The sequence below is a fragment of the Camelus dromedarius genome, chromosome 24, assembly GCF_036321535.1.
Source record: "Camelus dromedarius isolate mCamDro1 chromosome 24, mCamDro1.pat, whole genome shotgun sequence".
NCBI lineage: Eukaryota > Metazoa > Chordata > Mammalia > Artiodactyla > Camelidae > Camelus > Camelus dromedarius.
The window spans coordinates 13,203,508-13,223,668 of NC_087459.1; the positions used below are offsets into that span (position 1 = coordinate 13,203,508).

General features: G+C 38.7%; 1 protein-coding gene across 1 annotated transcript; it reads right to left on the reverse strand.

Annotated features, from left to right (window-relative positions):
• Window positions 1–4,052: 4,052 nt before the first annotated feature.
• On the reverse strand, window positions 4,053–18,910 carry CEP20 (centrosomal protein 20). Its single transcript, XM_010982606.3, has 5 exons — window positions 18,851–18,910; window positions 15,634–15,831; window positions 13,525–13,609; window positions 9,418–9,554; window positions 4,053–5,842 (listed from the first exon to the last, which is right to left on the reverse strand). The coding sequence occupies exons 1-5, from the start codon at window positions 18,876–18,878 to the stop codon at window positions 5,766–5,768; spliced, it is 525 nt and encodes a 174-aa protein (XP_010980908.1). The 5' UTR covers window positions 18,879–18,910; the 3' UTR covers window positions 4,053–5,765.
• Between the last annotated feature and the right edge of the window lie 1,251 nt (window positions 18,911–20,161).

Below are 20,161 nucleotides of genomic sequence, written 5' to 3' on the forward strand. Positions count from 1 at the left end.
AACCCTCCCCTGGCCACCAGTTCGCGTGAAGGTAGGGCCTTTACTAATACCCCCATTTTGCAGGTGAGAAAACTGAGGTCCGGGAGGAGTGAAGAGGTTTGCCCCAGCCCTCATTGGGTCTACAGCCCACCCTTGCCATGATTCACTTCAGAGATGTTAAAGGGAAATGCCCAGAAGTAGCCTTGAGGTAAGATATATAACTTTGAATCTGTCAGTGCTGTTTTCTAGCTGTTTGACTATGAGCAAGTAACTGTCTGTGTCTCAGTCTCCCTACCTGTAAAATGGGGAGAACATCATTCACCTCACTTCCCAGATGTTTGGAAACAGTCCTCAAGATGACCCATGTAAAAGGAATACAGCACACTGTTTCATGTCAGCTGCTATTATTCTCAACAAACATGGCACCAAACAGAGTTGCACCAGGCCTTGGGGACATATGGTAAGAGACTGTCCTGCCCAGTGTTGGCCTGCAGGCTGCTGGTCCCCTCTGCAGAGTTCTGTATGTCAGACCCTCTCGGTCCCCTCCTCATCCCTCCAACATCTCACCGGGTTTTCACTCCTGAAAACAACCAGGCCCAGCTCCCTACCTCTCAGTGGGCCTAAGTCAGAGAGTCAAGAACAGCCAGCATTCAGCAGGCTGGGACGTCAGGGGTAAAGTTCTTCCGAAAGTGATGAATGGGCTGCTTCCCCACATGCCTTTTCATGTCTACACTGTAAAAGGAGTGGAAACTGTCCCTGCGTTAGTACAGAGCTGATGTGGAGCAGAGAAGAGGAAGGGGGAAAAACTGAAGTTGATCATCACCTTCCCATCCTGGAAAGATAATCCAGAGCCGGCTGTCAGTGTTGAACTTGCTGGCCTCAGACTAAAAACTGGCATTTTTCCAGAGGCATTGACACTGACATTCCAGAGGGTTGCATTTGGTTCTTTAAAGAACTTGGTAACTTTTAAAAGAGAGTAATTCTAACAAATGAAGGCTTTATAACAGTGAATCGCACTGCATTCATTATCTCACCTAATCCTTATAACAACCCTATGAGGTAGGGACTTAAAACTTTTTTTTTCCTATTTTGCTGTGGAGAAACCAGGTTTGGTGAGTGAAATAACCAGCCAAGTTAGCCCAGCTAGTTAATGGTGGAGCAGGAACTCCAACCCCACCTGTGTGATGGAAACCATGGTAAATAAATGAGAAGTCCGAGGTTTTGAACTCATCATCTGCTAAGCACCAGCCAGGCAGCCATGGGATTGTCATGAACCTCTCTGAGCCTGTTTTCTCAAAGGAAAGCACAGATGGTCAGAATCTTTGCCTCAACGTGGGAAGGCCTTACATAAAGTGCTTCATACCTTCCTGGCACACTCTAGAAGTACTCAGGGACAGTATGTGCACATAACAGTCATTCAATAAATATCCGTCCAATGCAGAAACTCAGATGTTTGAATCTTCAAAGGTGCATTGTTACAATAATTAAATCAGACGTCTCCATTTTATTTCTCATGGCTCAAAGTCAGTTAAAGAGGGAAAAGACAGTTACTTTAAAAAAGACGGTACTATGACTAAGGGCCATCGAGTAAGTTTCCTTGGCATGTCTTCTGGGAGGTGCTGTATAATGGGAGTTTCCATGAACTCATGGAACAAGATGGCAGCAGGGAAATTTCTCTCTCTTTTTTTTTTTTAATCAAATAGCTTTGATTTTAGCTACTAGGTTCAAAAAGCTGCAAAGCATGACTCCCTGCAGTTTTTAATAACATCAAAGATTGGGTGGGTCCAAATACGGCTCCCTGCACGTGGGTTGTAATTATTTAAAAGTGCATCAGCACTCAGGTCATCCAGCTCAACATCTGCCCAGGACTCTGCCTCCTTGTGAGTAAAGGGCCCTCTCTCCTGACCACAAACACGGTTCAGCTCCACCTCTCTTGTACAAAAGCACTTCTTTCACTCATCATGGCTCCCGTGCCGCTCCAAGTACAAGACCGAATTGCACAGTAACCTGCAATGCTCTTTTCTTTATCACCAGTTTCCAGCTCTGGTGTCTTGGTAACTCTGGATCTTCTACCTTTATCAGGAAGGGTCCTAAAATTCTCAATAAAAGTACTTCTACAGTTTCTAACAAAAGTTAACATATTCTTACAATATGACCCAGCAACTCATGATCCTTGGGATGTACTGAAATGAGCTGAAAACCCACGGCCATACTAAAACCTGCACGCAGGTGTTTATTTAGAGCAGCTTTAATCACTGATTGCCAAGACTTGGAAGCAACCAAGACATCCTTCTAAGGGGGTGAATGGATAAATAAACTGTGGTACATTCAGAAGATGAAATACTATTTAGCGCTAAAAAGAAATGGGTTATCAAGCCATGAAAAGACATGCAGAAAACTTAAAATGCATATTACTAAGTGAAAGAAACCAATATGAAAAGGCCATAGACCGTATGAGTCCAACTATATGACATTCTGGAAAAGGCTAGACTATGGAGACAGTAAAAAGATCAGAAGTCAGAAGAGAAGGAGGGATGAACAGATGGAACACAAAGGATTTTTTAGGGCAGTGAAATTACTGTGTGACACTGTAATGGTGGATAAATGTCACTATACATTTGTTCAAACTCACAAAATGTACACCACCAAGAGTGAACCCTAATGTAAACTATGGACTTTGAGTAATAATGATGTGTCAGTGTAGGTTCATCCACTGTAACTAATGTACCTCTCTGGGGAGGCATGCTGATAATGGGGGAGCCTGTGACTGTGTGGTGCCAGGGGGTACGTGGGAACTCTGTACTTCACACTTTATTTTGCTGTGAACCTAAAACTGCTTTAAAAAATAAAGTCATGGGGGGATGATATAGCTCAGTGGTAGAGCATATGCTTAACATGCACAAGGTCCTAGGTTCAATTCTCAGTATTTCCATCAAATAACTAAATAAATAAACCTAATTACCTCCCCCACCAATAAATAAATAAATAAAATTTTAAATGTTAAAAAAAGTATTTTTAAAAGGTAATTTTACCACACTTTCATTTTTAAAAACTTTATGAAGATTACACAATCCTTGCAGAACATTCGTTACAAAAATGAAATGCCAAGTGGCTGGGAAGCATTGTCCTAAATGCCTTTAAAGGCGTATTCTCACAAACGTTAAATCCTTCACGTACACTTGGCTTTAGGTTAAAAGAACACATCAAATTTTACATAATCATACAGGCATGCGAGTCATACACAAATATGTTCTTGCACATAATTATAAAGCTATTAGTTTATTCTAAGCAAACATGTATGCTAAGCTTAAATTTATCATCTTCAAAAGCCACCTCTGCTCCTGTTATAAATTTTTATATTGCCAAAGTTTTAAATGTCTACGTTTCCTACATCTCTTTCCAGGTCTAATTTCCATCCTATTTTTTTATAAATTCAAGTTTTCTCCTAAAACTTCTCCTGCATTTTGGAGGATCACTTTTCCCAACAACCCCATGAAAACCACCAGCAGTGATGTACTAGTTTAGTTTATGAGAATAGTATGATGGATTCTTTATATTTATATTTGTCTTTCCTTCCTTGAGTTTAAGTGTTTCAGCTCATGCAACTGTTTATTAAACTACTAGAATATAAATTGACACTGTTCAAAAATCCTGTGTTTAGAAATTTCTAGAGCAGATTTTCTCAACTTTTTAAGAACCCAAGTCCTCCTTTGTGGATAATCATAAAAGTATTATAGTGAGTACTTTGAAATTAGGTGGTTTTCATTTTTCCAAATATAAAAATGTAAGACTGAATGTGCTTTTTCAAACCACATGTGGCCCTACATGCTATGATAGGGTCCTCTCAGCGAGTAACACCATCGCCCCCGCCCACTGCCACCCTGTTAAGAGTAACTGTCCCAGGGCGAATGGCTAATGCCAAGTACGCGTCCATCAGGAAACGCTCCCCTCCCTCAACCTCACTCTACACCCTCCAACAACCAGGCTGCTGGAGATCCCAACAGAAGGCCTAGAGAACATTCTTCTGGTCCCAGGGTACACCTCTTAATGACAGAACAGTCTCAGGAACACCCTTTGCACAAAGGTGAATTGCTTTTTTCTTTTATTTTTATTAAACGATACACTGAAAGTATAAAAGTTGCCCAGGTACAAACAAGTTACGGAATAATGTGTACAAAAGCACTATGGACTACATGTGACAATTCTATTTAGCTTCTATTTTGATGATTTTATATCAGTATCCAAAATGATAAACTCCATCATTTTTTTTCTTAATCTAGCCCTGCATTATTGCAATTCCTGAGGTAAAACTTAAGTGTCCACTGCCAACATCCTTGGATGTAAACCAAATCCTCTGAGAAGAATTCAGATATTTATATTTCCACATATATCACAATGTAATTCATAATTGTAATCAGATACTATAGATTTCATTTAAAAAATGGAAGTGAGCCCTTATAATAATACTTCTACATCTATATATGTAATTTTTAGCCCAGAAATAGGGCCTCTCAAAATCCTTTGACTTGTAAAGTATGGTTTAAGGAGATTTCTTTAATAATTTTCTACATTTAGATAAAAATTCTTGGTTGATCTGTAAGGACTGAACCCTGACTAGCACCAAAAAATAAAATCAAAAGTTTCAATAATTTCCAAAAGCAGCACGGAAGGAATACCCTGGAAAGAATGCCCATTCTGCCAACTACAGCCCTTACCACTTTCCCCGTGGAAAACGTTTAAGCTAAACGTTGTCAGCGTACAGGCGCCCATGCCGTTTTGGTCTGAACATACCTTATGACTTTTGCCAAGCACGCTCTGTCTACTATAATAGTTTGTTGTTTTCCATGAAATCAGTTTGAAGACTCCATATTATAAAAATGTCAATAAATATCAAAGTAGCATTTCAGAGGTAGTACTCTTACTATTTTTCTATCCCAGGAATAAAAATCGACATTACTAAGACTTTCAGAGCTCATCTTGTAATTGCACGAGTGAAGGCCACGTGGAGGTTAAACAATGACATATTTTAAAAGGTACTTTCTGGTGTTTTTCCTAAAGCCTGTCTCTTCACGCTTATTCCACATTCTTCATGTAATAAACTCTTTGTTTTACTTACAGCAAAACTGAAAGAATTATTTCCCCCCTACCTTTTAATTAAATCTCCCAGGAGAAGCCAAAATGGTCTAAGGAAAGAAAAAGTACATTGTTACCTAGTTTAAAAAGTTTGGCTTTAGATAGTAAGTCAGATATTTAACCTAATTATAAATGGTTATCTGAAAAACAACTAGTCCCCCCCCAAACCCCCTGTAAAAAACAAACTTTATAGGAATTATAGTTTTTTCTGGCTCTAGTATTCTTTTAAATGTTTTTAAAAACATGAATGAATTTTCCTATATATCCACATAATTCCAGCCTGAAGAAAATTTAATTAATGTGTCATGGTAAAGAACATGGTAAAGAACATAAAGAGCATATGGCTATAAAGACCTGAAATTTTTTAGAAGAATTTATAAAGTACTAAAAAACCCTTTCATTTCTCACAAATTAAGGGAACTTTAAATTTTTCCTAAAAACAATGCATTTCTTTCAAGTCAAATCCGGTAAGCTAGATGACAGAGTTAGCTTTTATTCACAAATGCAGTAAAACACGAGGGAATACAGGTTTTGCAGAAACTCACATTTCTACATGGTACAAATATTAGTGATGAATTCTGGTGATGTTGGGAGAATAAATAAGTTACTTAATACACACAAGTTCAAGATAAAAGATGCCCCAGATGGAAATGTCATCTCTTCATCGCGGAAGAAGCATGTGGATCTTCAGCATCCATCCTCCTCCCCTTCTCCTGTCGCAGGTGGTCACCTGCAATTAGCAGAAACGAATGTCAGTACTCACCCCAAGTCAGAGCGGCCAGGAGGCAGACTCATCTACACAGATTTGGGGATGTCATATATTTAATATTGTGTGAGTTCTTTAGATGGCTTAGGACAATGGGGAAAAAAGGTATTTTTTAAACACTATTGAAGAAACCAGAAATGTTTAGTACTTGGACTCTATTCACACCCTGGAGTAGACTCACACAAAAGTGGCTACAAGCTTCCCTTACACTATATGTAAGGGATGGCTTTCACAAGAAAGTACTGCGTGTTCAGTTAGTATTTTGAGGGATGCCAAAGCTCATCTAAAGAGAAAAAAAAGTTTTTCTTCAAATAGAAATCCCCCCCAGCAGCACCCTCTTGTGGCAAGAAGAAAAGTTAGCACGGTTTACATCTTCCCACCAAAATCAGAAAACCATCCAAGAAAGTGTAAAATATGTTCTTCAGCCAAAAACAAAGTAAGAAAGCTCCACGAGGGTTCATAGGAGACCAGAGCCCCTGGGACCACACACTGCGCTCCAGAATAATAAAGAGGGGGCCCTAGTCACTTCTGCCTCATTTCTTTTGTCTTAGGGGAGAGGGTAGAAGGCAGAAGTGTTCACAAAAGAACCTAGAGACTTAAAATCCAAATGCAACAAAAATGCGACAAAGTAAATTCCTAAGAAAACATGACCCCCAACACCACCACCACCAGTTCCCCAAACACTTTCTACAACTAAAAAAAACCAAAACCTTCTTAAGGACCATTTTGGTAACAGGACACAAAGAATACACATTTAGACAAGTTGTTGGAAATAAGCAATTTTAGCACCAAAAATGCACACCGGTTTGCTAATTCTGAGGACCACCTGATGGACTCACACAGTCTTGTTAGTCCAGAGCAGCTGATCGTCCTCGTAAGTAAAGTAAAGTGCTCATACTGCCACAGGTCTGGATCACAGATGAAAACCTACCTCCCTCAGTTTTAGGCAATTTCGTTGGAAAAACAAGATGAACATATCCTTAAGGCGAAAACTATTTTAGGTTTTCTAGAAAAATGTCATTAAAACGTGAAGTATGTTATCCATATATGTCATAGATGTGCAATAAAGTTGAGCTGAGAATGATTTTCTCTATTATAAAATATCTAGGCTTTTATTTGCAGCAAAAACTACCTTGCATTCAGTATCACAAGCATTAATATCAGCAGCATTAATGGCCACCATTTCAAAGATGAGTGTGCCTACTATATAAAACCTCTTCATTTTTACCCCTGCACTTTGAGAGCTTTGATAAAAAGAAGTGCTTTCATATTGGCATGCTTTGGACTTATTTTCAAATAAAAGGGAATTTAATTTTAGTGTTTTATATTTTGGCTGTATGAGTTTGTATAGAGAGAAGGTATTATAATCTGAAGAATAATTATTTTAATATCTTTATAACCTTCTCAGTGTTGTCAAATAAAACATATGTATCCTTCAAACAATAGGTTGGAGTTAAGAAAGTAAATGGAATGCCTAAATGTGTACTGGAACACAGTGCAATTTGGGGCTAACAATTCTTCACGAGTCATTGCACAAAGAGGTTCCTGTGTGCCAAGAACATTTTTGATGATCATGAAAAATAATTTGCAACATCACTGTTCTACTTTTAGTGCAGTCAGCCTCCTTTCCACGCCTTCTGCAGAATAGGTACCCAAAGCTTTACTGACTTGAACTCGACTCTTTGATGTCCCTGGCACTTTATACAGAGAGGAACCAAAGTAACCCAGAACTCCCACATCCTCTCCAGCACTCCCTATCCCAGCCCACCCCAGGCCACCCCATTAGAATTAAAAATACCAACACCATGGGGTTGCTCTGTTAACACATATTAATGCGTACAACATCCACTGGTGATGATTAAATAGAGAAACTGGTATTATCATACATTCTTGGTAAGCATATGAACTGGTAAAGCCTTTTTGGAGGGGAATTAGACAATATCTACTATTTTTGTATATCTATCTTTTATCTTTTTTAATATGCATATATTTTAAACCAGCAATTCTACTTCTAGGCATCCACATAAGAGAAATACTTGTGTGGACAAAGAAGAAATGCTACCCTGCAATACTATAAAAGCAAAAAAAATTTTAAATACACAGAAGTACATCAGTAAAGAGGGATTAGCAGTAGTACTATGGAATACTACAAAAAGTTAAGAATGAGGTAGAAGCAGATCTACATAAATTGATAAAACAAGTGAAAAACGCAAACTGTAGGATAGTATGTACAGAAACTGCATATACATTTGAATATGTACAAATGACTCCTGAAGGACACCCACCAAGCAGCTAACAGTGCTACCTTCTGCAGAGGGCAGGGAAATCAAGGATTTAGGGAAAGACAAGGAGGGAGGAGGTTCAAGGGAATTTCACATTATATTTTGATGTTTAGAGATTTACTCATGTACTGTGTGTTTTGTTTTGCTTTTTAAGCACTTGCCAAATAACAGGCACTAGTGACACTTCCTTACCAAAACTTGAAAAGGGAACTAGGAAAACTCCATGTTCTTTAAGTGGAAAAGTGCACAGGAATGGCAATCAAGGGTCCTGACTCTGCTAAAAATGATCAGCTACAGGCTTTAGATCGGTCAGTGAACCTCTTAGGCTTGGTTTTCTCAATTTTAAAATAAGTAGACGGGAATTTCTTTTCCATTGTTCCATCAACTCAGAATTCTAAGATATATAGAAGGGTAACTCCTAGTAAAGTCAGAACTAACCTCAAAGAGATCACGCTGATTCACATATATTTTGCTTTCCGATTTTAAAGAGACAAAGCAAATATTTAACATGATCAATATTGCTCATGGCAGTTTAGGAAAACTACAGAAGACAATTTGTATTTTAGATGTTTCTTAAAAGTTTATTTCAACATTCAAGATTTATATTTGCTCTGATAATCAGCTGCCAATGACTGTCCTTAAAAAGAGAGCTCAACTCTCTACCGTAAGTTGGAACCATTCAATTCAGATTATCAAATTGAGGTCCTATTGCTGATATAATCAAAATGACTGAAAGCTCACTGCAAGAGCGAGCCCTCTGGAAAGAAGTATGAGCTGTTCTCCCAAGAATCTGTTATTTGTAGATACTACAACACTACCACAAAGAGTATTCCTCCTGCAAAAAAAAGACTCCTGAAAATGCAAAGGACACATAAACCTGTGACTTCTCTATCCATATTCAACGATCTTGCCTTTTTTCAGTCTCAGAGGGGAAAAAAATAACTTGATAAAAAGCTTTCTTCACTCTAAGGATCTAAGCTGCTCCAAAGAGTACAAATCTATGTGTAAATCAAGTTTTTCAATACTTCTTTTTAGAAATTATATCTAAGAATTTTGTCCAGTCATCCCCTGCCCCTTCCAAGATTCTCTTGCCAAAAAGCACTTTGTTTTTTCAAGGATAAAAAAAACACAGGCTAACTATATTAGATATAAATGAAATTAAACTATGACTCAAAATCTCATGAAAAACTACTCCAAAGCAAAATGGAAGAAAATATACTTCTGAGAGCTAAATGATAATGCTCAGAAAACTCATACCCATTTGCCTTCTTCCACTCAGTTGTCTGCCAAGATTTGGGTTTGGAGGCTGAAGTGAAGAGCCTTTCAGAAATGTACTTTGGATGTCATTCTTAGTTCCATGCAAGAAATGAGCTAAAATCCCATACAAAAGTGGTCTATAGCAGGAAGAAAATCAAAATCAATTAAATTTGCACAAATAGGAAAAGCTTAAAAACATCTACTTTTAAAAAAGATAGCCTCTGACACCAAACTAGCCAAGTAATTCACGACTTAAAAAAAGCTGCATGGTCATTATCCACATGAGCAGTGGATGACTGCTTTTTTTAAATTCAAGAGTACCATTTAACTCTAAAGACAATTTTAAGACTCAAAGAAAACATGTTAACAACTTAAACTTCATCTAAACTGAAAGACAATTTCAATCAATGCATAGGAATTCAGCCTTTAAACTCCAAAGTTCAGTGTAAGATTTTCCAGTACAAAACAACTATTCAATAAACACTTGTTGGATTAACAAATCCTTGCCTGGGTTCAAATTCTGACCCTGCCACTTGAGCTCAGTAAGATTCTTAACATCCCCAGCCTCATAAATGTTTCCTCCTCTATAAATGAGGACAAGCGTAGTCCCTACCTCATCGGGCAGTTATGGACCAAATGAGTTAATAAATGTTAAGTGTTTAGAACTATGCCTGGCACATATTAAATAGTATATGTGGTAAATGGCAAGCTATACAGGAGTCAGGGAAGAACTAGTTTCAAAAAGCTACTCGACAGTTTATAAAACACTCTTCCCTCTCTTCCTTTTATGCTCACCTTGTGATGTCGTAACCATCATCCCCAATTTACAAATGAGAAAACCACAGCTCACAGAGGATTTGCTAAGATCGCTTAGACAGTAAACAAATTTGTAACACTTGAACCCCAAGCTGCACAGTCTTTCCCTTACAGTGTGCTGCCTGGAGATGCATATTAGTGGCCTTGCCCAAATGGAAGCTGCTCCGATGACAATAACGAGAGATTTTCCCTTGTTTCCAATTTCACAGTTGAAAATAACAATTTAATGGGTTGGTCTTCTTGAGATATCTATCCACGTATTAGCAGGTAGGATGGTTTAAAGTATGACATCCTTCCTTAAGAGGTACAACTATCAGATATAAAATAAGCTACAAGGATGTACTGTACTACATGGGGAATGTAGCCAGTATTTTATAGTAACTACAAATAGAGTACAACCTTTAAAAATTTGTGAATCACTATATTGTATACCTGTAACATATAATATTGTACATCAACTATACTTCAGTTTAAAAAAAATTATATTGTAAAATACATACATAAATGAAAAAAAATTTAACAAAATTAGTAGCCGTGATGGTTGCACAATTGTGAATATACTGAAAAAAAAAACACACAGAGAACTGTACACCTTAAAAGAGTGAATGTTATAGTATGTGAATTACATCTCAATAAAGCTATTATTTTTAAAAAGAAGAAAAAAAGATGACATTCTTCCCCTACAAAAGGTAGAGTCTAACTGCCCTCCTCTTGAGTGTGAGCTGAACTCACTTCTAATGAACTGAGGAAGGCATTAAGTCACAGCACTTGCAACTTCAGAGACTAGGTCAAGGCTCTGCGGCTTCCTCCTGGTCTTCTCTCTTGGTCATTCTCGCTGGGGAAAGTCAGTGGCCATGTCATGAGGACACTCAAGCTCTCCCATGGAAAGGCACATGTGGTTAATAACTGAGGCCTTCTACAAACAGCCACGTGAGTAAGCCACACAGGAACAGGTCCTCCAGCCCCAGCCAAGCCTTCAGATGGCTGCAAACCTGGCCATCCATGAGTAAGGCTGAGCCAGATCAGCCATAGAAGCCACTCCCAGATTCCTCACCACAGATAATAAATGTTGTTTTAAACCACCAAATTCTGGGGTAATCTGCTATATAGCAATAAATAACTAATTGCATACAAAAGCAATTTTCCATACAACAAAGAAACCAAAAGAGTAAGTTTCTTTACATAATAAGATGCCTCAGATCTTATAAAAGCATCATCTAGGAATATAAAATAGGTCTCTTTGTATACTTTAAACCAATGTTTCCCAAAGTGTTAACTGGCCAAAGATTTTTAAATTAAAAAATAAGTTTATTTTCAAAATTTACAATAAAATTTACTTAAGATTTAAAGTTTTCAAGATTTAGATATTTTTACTGTTATTAGAAAATACATAACTAGCACATTGAACCCACAACTTCATGAAATTATGGTTTCTTTTCTTAAAAAAAACACAAGTTAAAAAAAATAATTTTTTAAAGTACAGCTTCACAATGCCTTATTTGCAATTTTGAAAAAAACAAAAACTCTGAAAAATAATTTTCTTCATAAATTTGGTACTAACTTATTTGGTGGCATGGCTTGACCTAACAAAGCTATTATATACTTTATCCTACTTTGTGTGAAAAATCTTAAATTTCACTGAAAAATATTAATGTGACTCTGAGTGCTACTTCAGGCTCCCACTGGCACATACACCTGGTGTTTGGTGTATGTACCATATTGCTTTTTAAAATCTGAAAACTCTTTAATGAGAATGTTTTTAAACAAAGCAGTGTCTTTTAGAAAGCAAACAGTTGGCAGTGTGATGCAGATGCTGGGAAAGAGGGTGACTGGAGAGAAATGGACGGACAGCTCCTCAACAGCACAGTGCAGGGCGGTGAGGACCTACAGGAGCTACTGCAGAGGGAGAATTAAAGGGACTCGCAAGTGGTCAGTGGAGAAATGAGAACAAGCCAAAAGTGTAAGTGAACTCTGAGTTAAGACCTGGATGGTTATAGGAAGAAGCGACCAGGGGGAGGCTGAAGAGATGAAAATAACGGATTTAATTTTTGGACACACTGAGTTTAAGATGCCAGCAAAAATGTGGGCCCACGATTCAGGAGATCTGCCAGACTTAAAGCAGAGTCACCAGCATGGAGGCATCATTAAAGACTCAAGAATACTTAGAAAAGTGGGCAGGGGGCCCAGAGGAAAAGTTAAGGACAAAATTTGGAGAGTGCCCACAATTTAAAGGAACCCTAAAGGAGCCAATGAAGAAACTGAGATGACTATTAGGGAGACAAAAAAAACCCAAGACAAGTAAAGGGTCATAAAAGACATACAACAAAAAGTGTTTTAAGGAAGAGTAGTCAATATTAAAAAATGCTGCAGAAACACAAGTAAAACTGAGCTTCTCAAACTGGAAATACATATAGACACACTCTTTGTGCTAGGGGCTTGGTATAAAGTACAGGATAAAGGCGGCATATGATCCCGGAGCACTAATTTTACACAAAGATTTGAGGGAGAGCTCAATTTAATTGGTATGTCATTTAAAACATTTTTATGGTAAAACAAACAACTATACCATGAAGTAGAATGAAAAAATTCAAAAAACCTTTAGAAAGAGAAAACATAAGACTTCAGAGAGATTTCCTGCTAGGGGAAGGCTGCTTTGACTATGTTCCCAGGCCGCCTAGATTTGATTTTTTTTTTTTGTCACTCAGGGATCCTCTGGAAAAAGTTTAAGAAACACTCAAGTAGGAAAAGAACTAAGAAACTACCAGAAAGTGGTCACTTTTTCAAGAGCATAGTTTTGGAATAAATGGTGAGGGGAGAATTTAAAACACAGGGAGGGCGAAAGGGGATAACAAAATGAAAACAGAGGGCTGACTTCCACTAAGTTCAGTGGTAAAAAGGACCTCAAAGGGTCTTTTTGGAGAGGGGAGATTTGAGTACATTCCTAACTTGAAGTGAAGGAAGCAGTGAGAAGAATTAAATGTGAGGAAGAAAACGACCGATGGAGCCAAGCCTCAGACAAAAAGCAAAAGGATGGATCAAGAAGCCAAGAGGTGTGACCGTAGAGTGAAGCAAGGGTGCTCGGTCCTCTGGAATCACTGGCACTTTAGCTCCAGACAGGAGAAGCCTCGTCTTCACTTACTCACCACCACACACCTTGGATGTGGTACAGTGCTAGACCCACACCGTACCCAAATAAATACCTGCTGAATTAAAATGAAATAAAACCACCGCTATGCAATTATGACTACAAAAGAACCATATTTTAAAACTTATTTTTTAAAAAAGTCTTACATTGTATTATCCTTTGATTCTTCAAATGCATTTAGTTCATGGATGAGAAATTGTCTGTCCAGTGGAACTACAGGTTGACCAGATTCTGGGGGGAAATCATAAAACACCAAGTTTTTACTAATCTAAAAAGTAAACAGACATTGATAAGAACCACACTTATCAGGTATACACGTGTTTCAGATTTTGGAAGAATGATGATGGCACACCAGGGTAGATCCAACTGGACGTGAGTTTACGACTTTCAAGACATCTAGTTTGTTAAATGCATAACTTCATACAGTTTAACATAAATTTACTTTTTAAATCTCACAATTTTGAGGTGGGAAAATACTGTTTTTATGTACTAGACTTTAGAAGTCCTATTTTCTAAGATGCTTATAAATTAAATACATGACAGCACTGATATCCATTTGGGGGCACTAATTCCAAAGTTAAATGAACACTAATATGAAGTGCTGGCAAGGATACAGGGCAACTGGAACACTCATACTTTACTGGTAGGAGAGTGAAAAGGTACATCCACTTATAAAGGCTGCTGTACACTTTCCATACACAACCCAGCAATCCCACTCTTAGCTCTTTACCCAAGAGAAATGAAAACAACATTGAGACAAAACTTGTAAATGAATGTTTATGGCAGCTTGACTCACAATGGCCAAAAACTAGAAACAACCCAAATGTCCATCAACTGATAATAGATAAATTGACACAATCTACAATGGAATGCTATTTGGAGGGGGAGAAAACAACACAGCGTAGTCTCAAATGTGTCATGCAAAGTGAAAGGAAGCAGATTCAAAACACTGCACTCTGTCTGGTTTCACCTTCATGACATGCTGGAAAAGGCAAATGACAGGTACAGAAAACAACAGATCAGAGGTTGCTAGGAGTTTGGGGGTTGGCAAAGGAGTTGTCTACAGAAGGGCACAGGGAATTTTTTGAGGTGATGGAAATGTTCTATATCATGATTGTGATTGTGGTGGTTACACAACTGTATGAATTTGGCAAAAATCTATAGAACTCCATACTAAAAATGGTAAAGTATATTATATGTTAAGTATACCTCAGCTTTTTTTTTTTTTAAATCCAGGACACTGCTGAAACTTGACTGCTGTCACTGCATTTTACTCTAGGTAAGCGCAAATCCAAGACACCTAATTGATAATATTTTCATATTCTTCTTTTCTGAGTCTTAACGGTATTGTATAGCCATCTATAACAAACTGAAGAAAGTGAAGATACTGAGATAAGGCATATCTCTGAGGCACAAAATCATCTTAAAGCACATTTTAACCTTAAGCAAGGAATCCAATGACATAGGAGGTTTTGCTTATCCTCCCAACCTCATCTCCCCCCAGCCCAGAGGTAACGCTGGTCCTGATTACTGAGCATGTCCTTCCAGTTCTTTTGCTTTCTTTCTTAAGAAATAAAATTCAACAGATAAAGTAAATTTCTGTTTAACTGCCGACCCCCTCCCCCTAATACCATTTCTCTCCCTCTGATCACTAGAATGATTTTGGAGTTTACCTTCCTAATCCCTTTTTTCCTTTTTTTTTTTTTTGAGGTACAGTTGATTCACAATTTTATATTAGTTTCAGGTGTATAACATAGTGATTCAAAATTTCTATAGATTATCTAACCCTTTTTAAATACCACACTTTTACATACATTTGTATATATGGCTAATCATCATAGTACTAATATTTTGAGGCTTTATCTCCAATTTTTTTAAAATAAAGAATATACATATTAAACCTGTGTATGTGTATTCTTAAAGCATATACATAGAAAAAAAGACTGGCAGCAAATAGGATAAAATATAAACAACTGCTTATTTTCAGTATCAGGAATTATGGATGATTTTTCAAAGTACGCACCTAGTTTAAGTGTTTATTTTGGTATCTGTTTTCCTTTGTAACAACACAATAAGCCTCATGAGCACTTGTTCAAGCCACAGAAAGAGGTCATGTGATTTCTACGGTCCAGTCATGTCCCAGATGACACTGTTTGGTTATGGAATTAGATTTCTAGGCTAAACACTTTCGGAGAATTGGGGGAAGGGAAGAGTCAGATTTCATCTCAGGTGATTAACAGTAAATAACCTCTTACCTGCTATGAGGACAGATGCTGTATACTTATACTTGTTAAATTCCAAATATTCCCGAATTAATTCATTAATTAGAAGGTTTTCATGTGACAGTGATGGTCGGGGTTCACTTTCATCATCTAGGGCATTGAACACTTCAGCTCGAATCCTTGCTTTTAAATGCCCTAATACTCCTCTTTTTTCCAAGGTATCCTTTAAAACTGTTAAATGTAAAACATTAATGCTTCAGTTATAGAATACATTTTGTCATTCTTAGGCATACTTTGAAGAAAAATGTTTAAAAGGTAAATGGCATTACAGCAGCTTCGAATCTATACGCTGTGACAAACTAAACAATCACATTAGCTACCACAAACCATATTTGTAGTAAAAAATAAAGTTCCCAAGTTGAAATGATTTACTATCTTAGTGTATTTAAGCAAATGCAAGTTTATCCTCCCAATACCACCACTGTCAGGAAGCTATAATTTGATACACATTCTTTAGTGAGGAAAAACAGGGGGATAGAATTATACTTAGTTCACTGGGACCTGAACTTATCTCCCCATGTCTTGTATCTTTTCAAGAGTGGTTATCACTGCAGACAGGTTCCATATGTCACTAAAAACCTTTGGTCCAGAAAGTAGATGATTAAAGATGACAAGTATACTCCAAAAAAGAAGGACTATGTCCTGTCTTCTGTATAAAAATTGATATCCAGAACCCTTAAGAAATGGCCCATTGTAAACAAAAAGGTGAGTTTTTATTTTGGGGTTTGTGTGTGTTTCTAAAGACAATTATGAGTTAATTACTCAAAACAGTAAGATTTTGAAATTGTAAGCCTAGTTAGAAATCCAACACGTAACTTTCTCTTGAGGAAACAGAGATATATATGCTGAATGTAATCTAACTTCTTGATGAGCAAGGGTCGTTATTACAAATACCAGTAGTTATAATGAGATTTAGCTATAAATGCTAATATGGATAGGGCCGAATTGGCATCATTCCTTGCAGTGGTCTGGAACCTTTTTTTTCCCTCAAGTTGTCCCTAATGGCTAAATAACAACTCCAGAGAATCAACACATTTCACCCATAGTGCCTAGAAAAGAGTAAGTGCTCAATAAATGCTACCTAGGGGCCTTATAATACTGTGCTGTGTATTCTTGGTATAATAAATACAGTTGAATACTGTATTGTGTCAAATAAGTATACCACAGTAATGAAAATTTATAAAGGGAGTCCATGGAGCGTATTCATGTAGGCATGGACATAAAATTTTTTTTATAATTTTTCAAAATTGAAGTACAGTCAGTTTTTTTAATTGAAGTTACAGTCGATGTGTCAACTTTGGTGTACAGCACAATTTTCCAGTCATGCATATACATACATATATTCATTTTCATATTCTTAAAATTTTTTAAGCTTTGATAATCAACAACAAAACCTTGGTCACATGATTAAGGGGACATTATCTAGACCAGACTTTAACCTTTCTTGCCCTTTACATTTAGATCATCCCCTCTACCCTTTTTTGCAGGTATGTTAAGAGTAGTTATTGTGTAGTTATCACCCAATCAGACTGTGTAATAGGCCCTAAAAGGACAATACAGCTTTATCATGTTGGGATCATAACCAAATCCCTATTCCCTAATTCCACCTTTGGAAATTAGATGGAGAGATTTTTTTTCCCCACGTACAACGTATTTGCACATAGCACAGCCTCAAACTCAGCAGAGAAATGAGAATTAATGAAGCTGGAGTTAGGAAACTTGTCTATGTCGCATCACTACTTCAGTGGTGGATCACCAACCCCTGCCTCAGTTACTTTCTCCAACATAATGAGTTCTCTCTCTTAGGGGCAGAATCTAGGTGGGAAAACATAAGGTGAAAGTGCTTCCAAAGGTAAAAGCCCATATAAGGTAAGATAATTGGCAAACATTTTCATTGAGCTTCTCTTGAACACTAAGCACATTCAGACCTGGGGAATGCAGAAAAAACATAAAGGGCTCTTTACATCTGTGTAAGACACCCCTATTCCCCAGAGGGTTCTAAGGTTCCATAACACCCGGACCTCCCCTCTATTACCATGCTTATTAAAACACTGTACCATAACTTCTTCTGAAAGAGGTTCTTAACCTGGCTTACAGCCCAAAGTATCTTTAAGTCCTCAGAAGCTGCGCGCAGTATTACAGGTGATCTGTGTTTCCTGGGGAAAGGGTTCACCCATTCATGTGAAGTCTGTCCTTTTGGACAAAGGTATGCCTTTTTAATGACTGCCAGGCCACAGCCGCAAACATACACTTATATCAATAGTTACTGAATCATATTCTCAAATCATATTCTCCCCGCCAAATCTCTAAGAATTACTGATTTAGAGCATACGTTCTTGGAAAACTGGAACTGGTTTTACTAGCCGGGCACCAGTGTCACTCGGTAACTAAGACCTGCAGACCTCGCGCAGCATTTCTAGGTCCTCATACTCTGCCTTTCGCTAGATTACTTTGGGCGAGCTGCTTCACTTCTCAGCGCCTCAAATTCCCTAATCTATGAAATGGGCAAAGGGCTGTTACATGGAATTAATTACATAACACGGGGTTGGGCCGTGCCTGACACATAAGTTGAGATCACGAATAATTACAGTTACTATTACTTGTCTGGACACCTGAGTCAAAAACGAGAGGTGTACAAATGTTCTCAGGTTGTAGGGCTCGAACCTTTATGGAACTTCTCCTAAGAAAACAGGAGAATGGCCAGACACCCTTCTAGCTCCAGTTTTTCCAGATAGAAAATCGGGACCTACTCGCAGGTTGTTGTAAGGATTCAGTAAGATAACCAAGCAAACGGTTTAGGACCGTGCGGAACACCAACAACGGTTGTTTAGGTACTGTAACCATCAGCCCGGAGGGAAAGGCCCGGCCCAAGGCCTCGACCTTCACGGGGTCCAGAAAGATGCGCCAGAGCCCCAAGGTGCAGGACTGTAGACCTCTCAGGTACCTGCGGATCCTGGGACGACTCCTTCAGCTCAAAGCCGGTTTAACAATTGCCCCTGGGCAACCACATCCCTGCAAGGCCCCCGCGCTGCGGCCGCCACTCCTGCCAGACGCTCCTCAGGCCCTGGCACCGCCGAACGACCCACGAAAAGGCTGACTCTAGTGTTGGGCGCGCCCTCCTTTCGTCCTATCCTTTTCACAGGCTGAAGGCCGATGAATTTCACCCGACAAGCCTCCCACTTGCACTCACCAGCCTTCAGCTCTGCGACACTCGCCATTTTTCAACGGCCGCCAGGGGCGGGCCTCGGTCGTGCGCATGCGCAGTTCTGTGCGCGGCGTGGTCTGTAGCCAATAGGCGCGCAGTTCTCTGTCTTTTAGTTCCGCCCCTCTCAGTTTACGCTCTCCGCGGTTGGGTGACTGGTGACGGCCCCCAAGAGACCCCACCAATCAGCGAGTGCTCTGGGCCGGCCCTGCTGAGGGACTGAGACAAGTCGGAACATTACTGCAAGTTCTGCGGGCACCCCTAGGGCTTACTTTTAGCCTACTAATCCTTTCATGATCTGCCCGCTGCTCGTCTCTGCAGCCTCAAGTACTAAATGTTAACAGTTACCATGTGTTAAGCCTATGGTTCTCAAACTTGAGCATGCATCAGAATCACCTGGAAGTCTTGTTAGAACAGATTGCTGGGCCCCACCCGTGGAATTTCCCATGCAGAGAATCCGGGGTGAGGTCCGAGAACTGCATTTCTAACAAGTTACCAGATGATGCTGATGCTGCTGGTCTGGGGATCACACCTTGAGAACCACTGTGTTAAGTACTTACTGAGCTAACACTGGGCTAAGTGCTCTACACACGTTAGTTCCTTGATTTCTCTATTACTCCATTTCACAAAGGAAGAAACTGAGTCTTTGAAGACTGAAGAGGCTTTACTAAGATCACCAGTAAATGGTGGAGGTGAGATTTGAATCTAGGCCTTTTGCTCTTCAAAGCCTCTTCTCTCCACCGGTGCTTAATACTGGGCAGTACACATAAAGAATCCAAGAACGATTGTGAAAATAATTGATGAACGAATATGCTCTAGTATCTCAAGGAATTGGAGAAAAATGAACGTGGGAATAATGTACCTGAAACTGGGTGTGAGGTTCTATAATTCCAGTTGTATTGCCAGGAAGTCCAACATCTGTGACCTAGAACAGTGCCCTTTAAACTACTAGTCTCATCCCATCTATTTATTAGTATGTCCCAATGAATATACTTTCAACGAAATGGAATGGAACAAATAGAAAACATAGAAGTATTGTTTTTCAAACTTTTGTCTTTGGTATATACGTGTGTTCTGGTTCCTGATGTATTTTTTAAGGTGAGTGGCAGTCCAAAAAATGTTAAAAGCCATTGTAACCTAGAGGACTCTATTCCTGTTCCAGACTAGATTGATTTTGACCTTGCGGGTCACAGATCTGTTCTGTAACCTTAGAAAGGTCCTATCCTGTCACACTTCCCTGTTCTGTAAAACCCACAGTGCCTGAAATCCTGGCCAGTATCTGAAGAGATTTATAAAGAT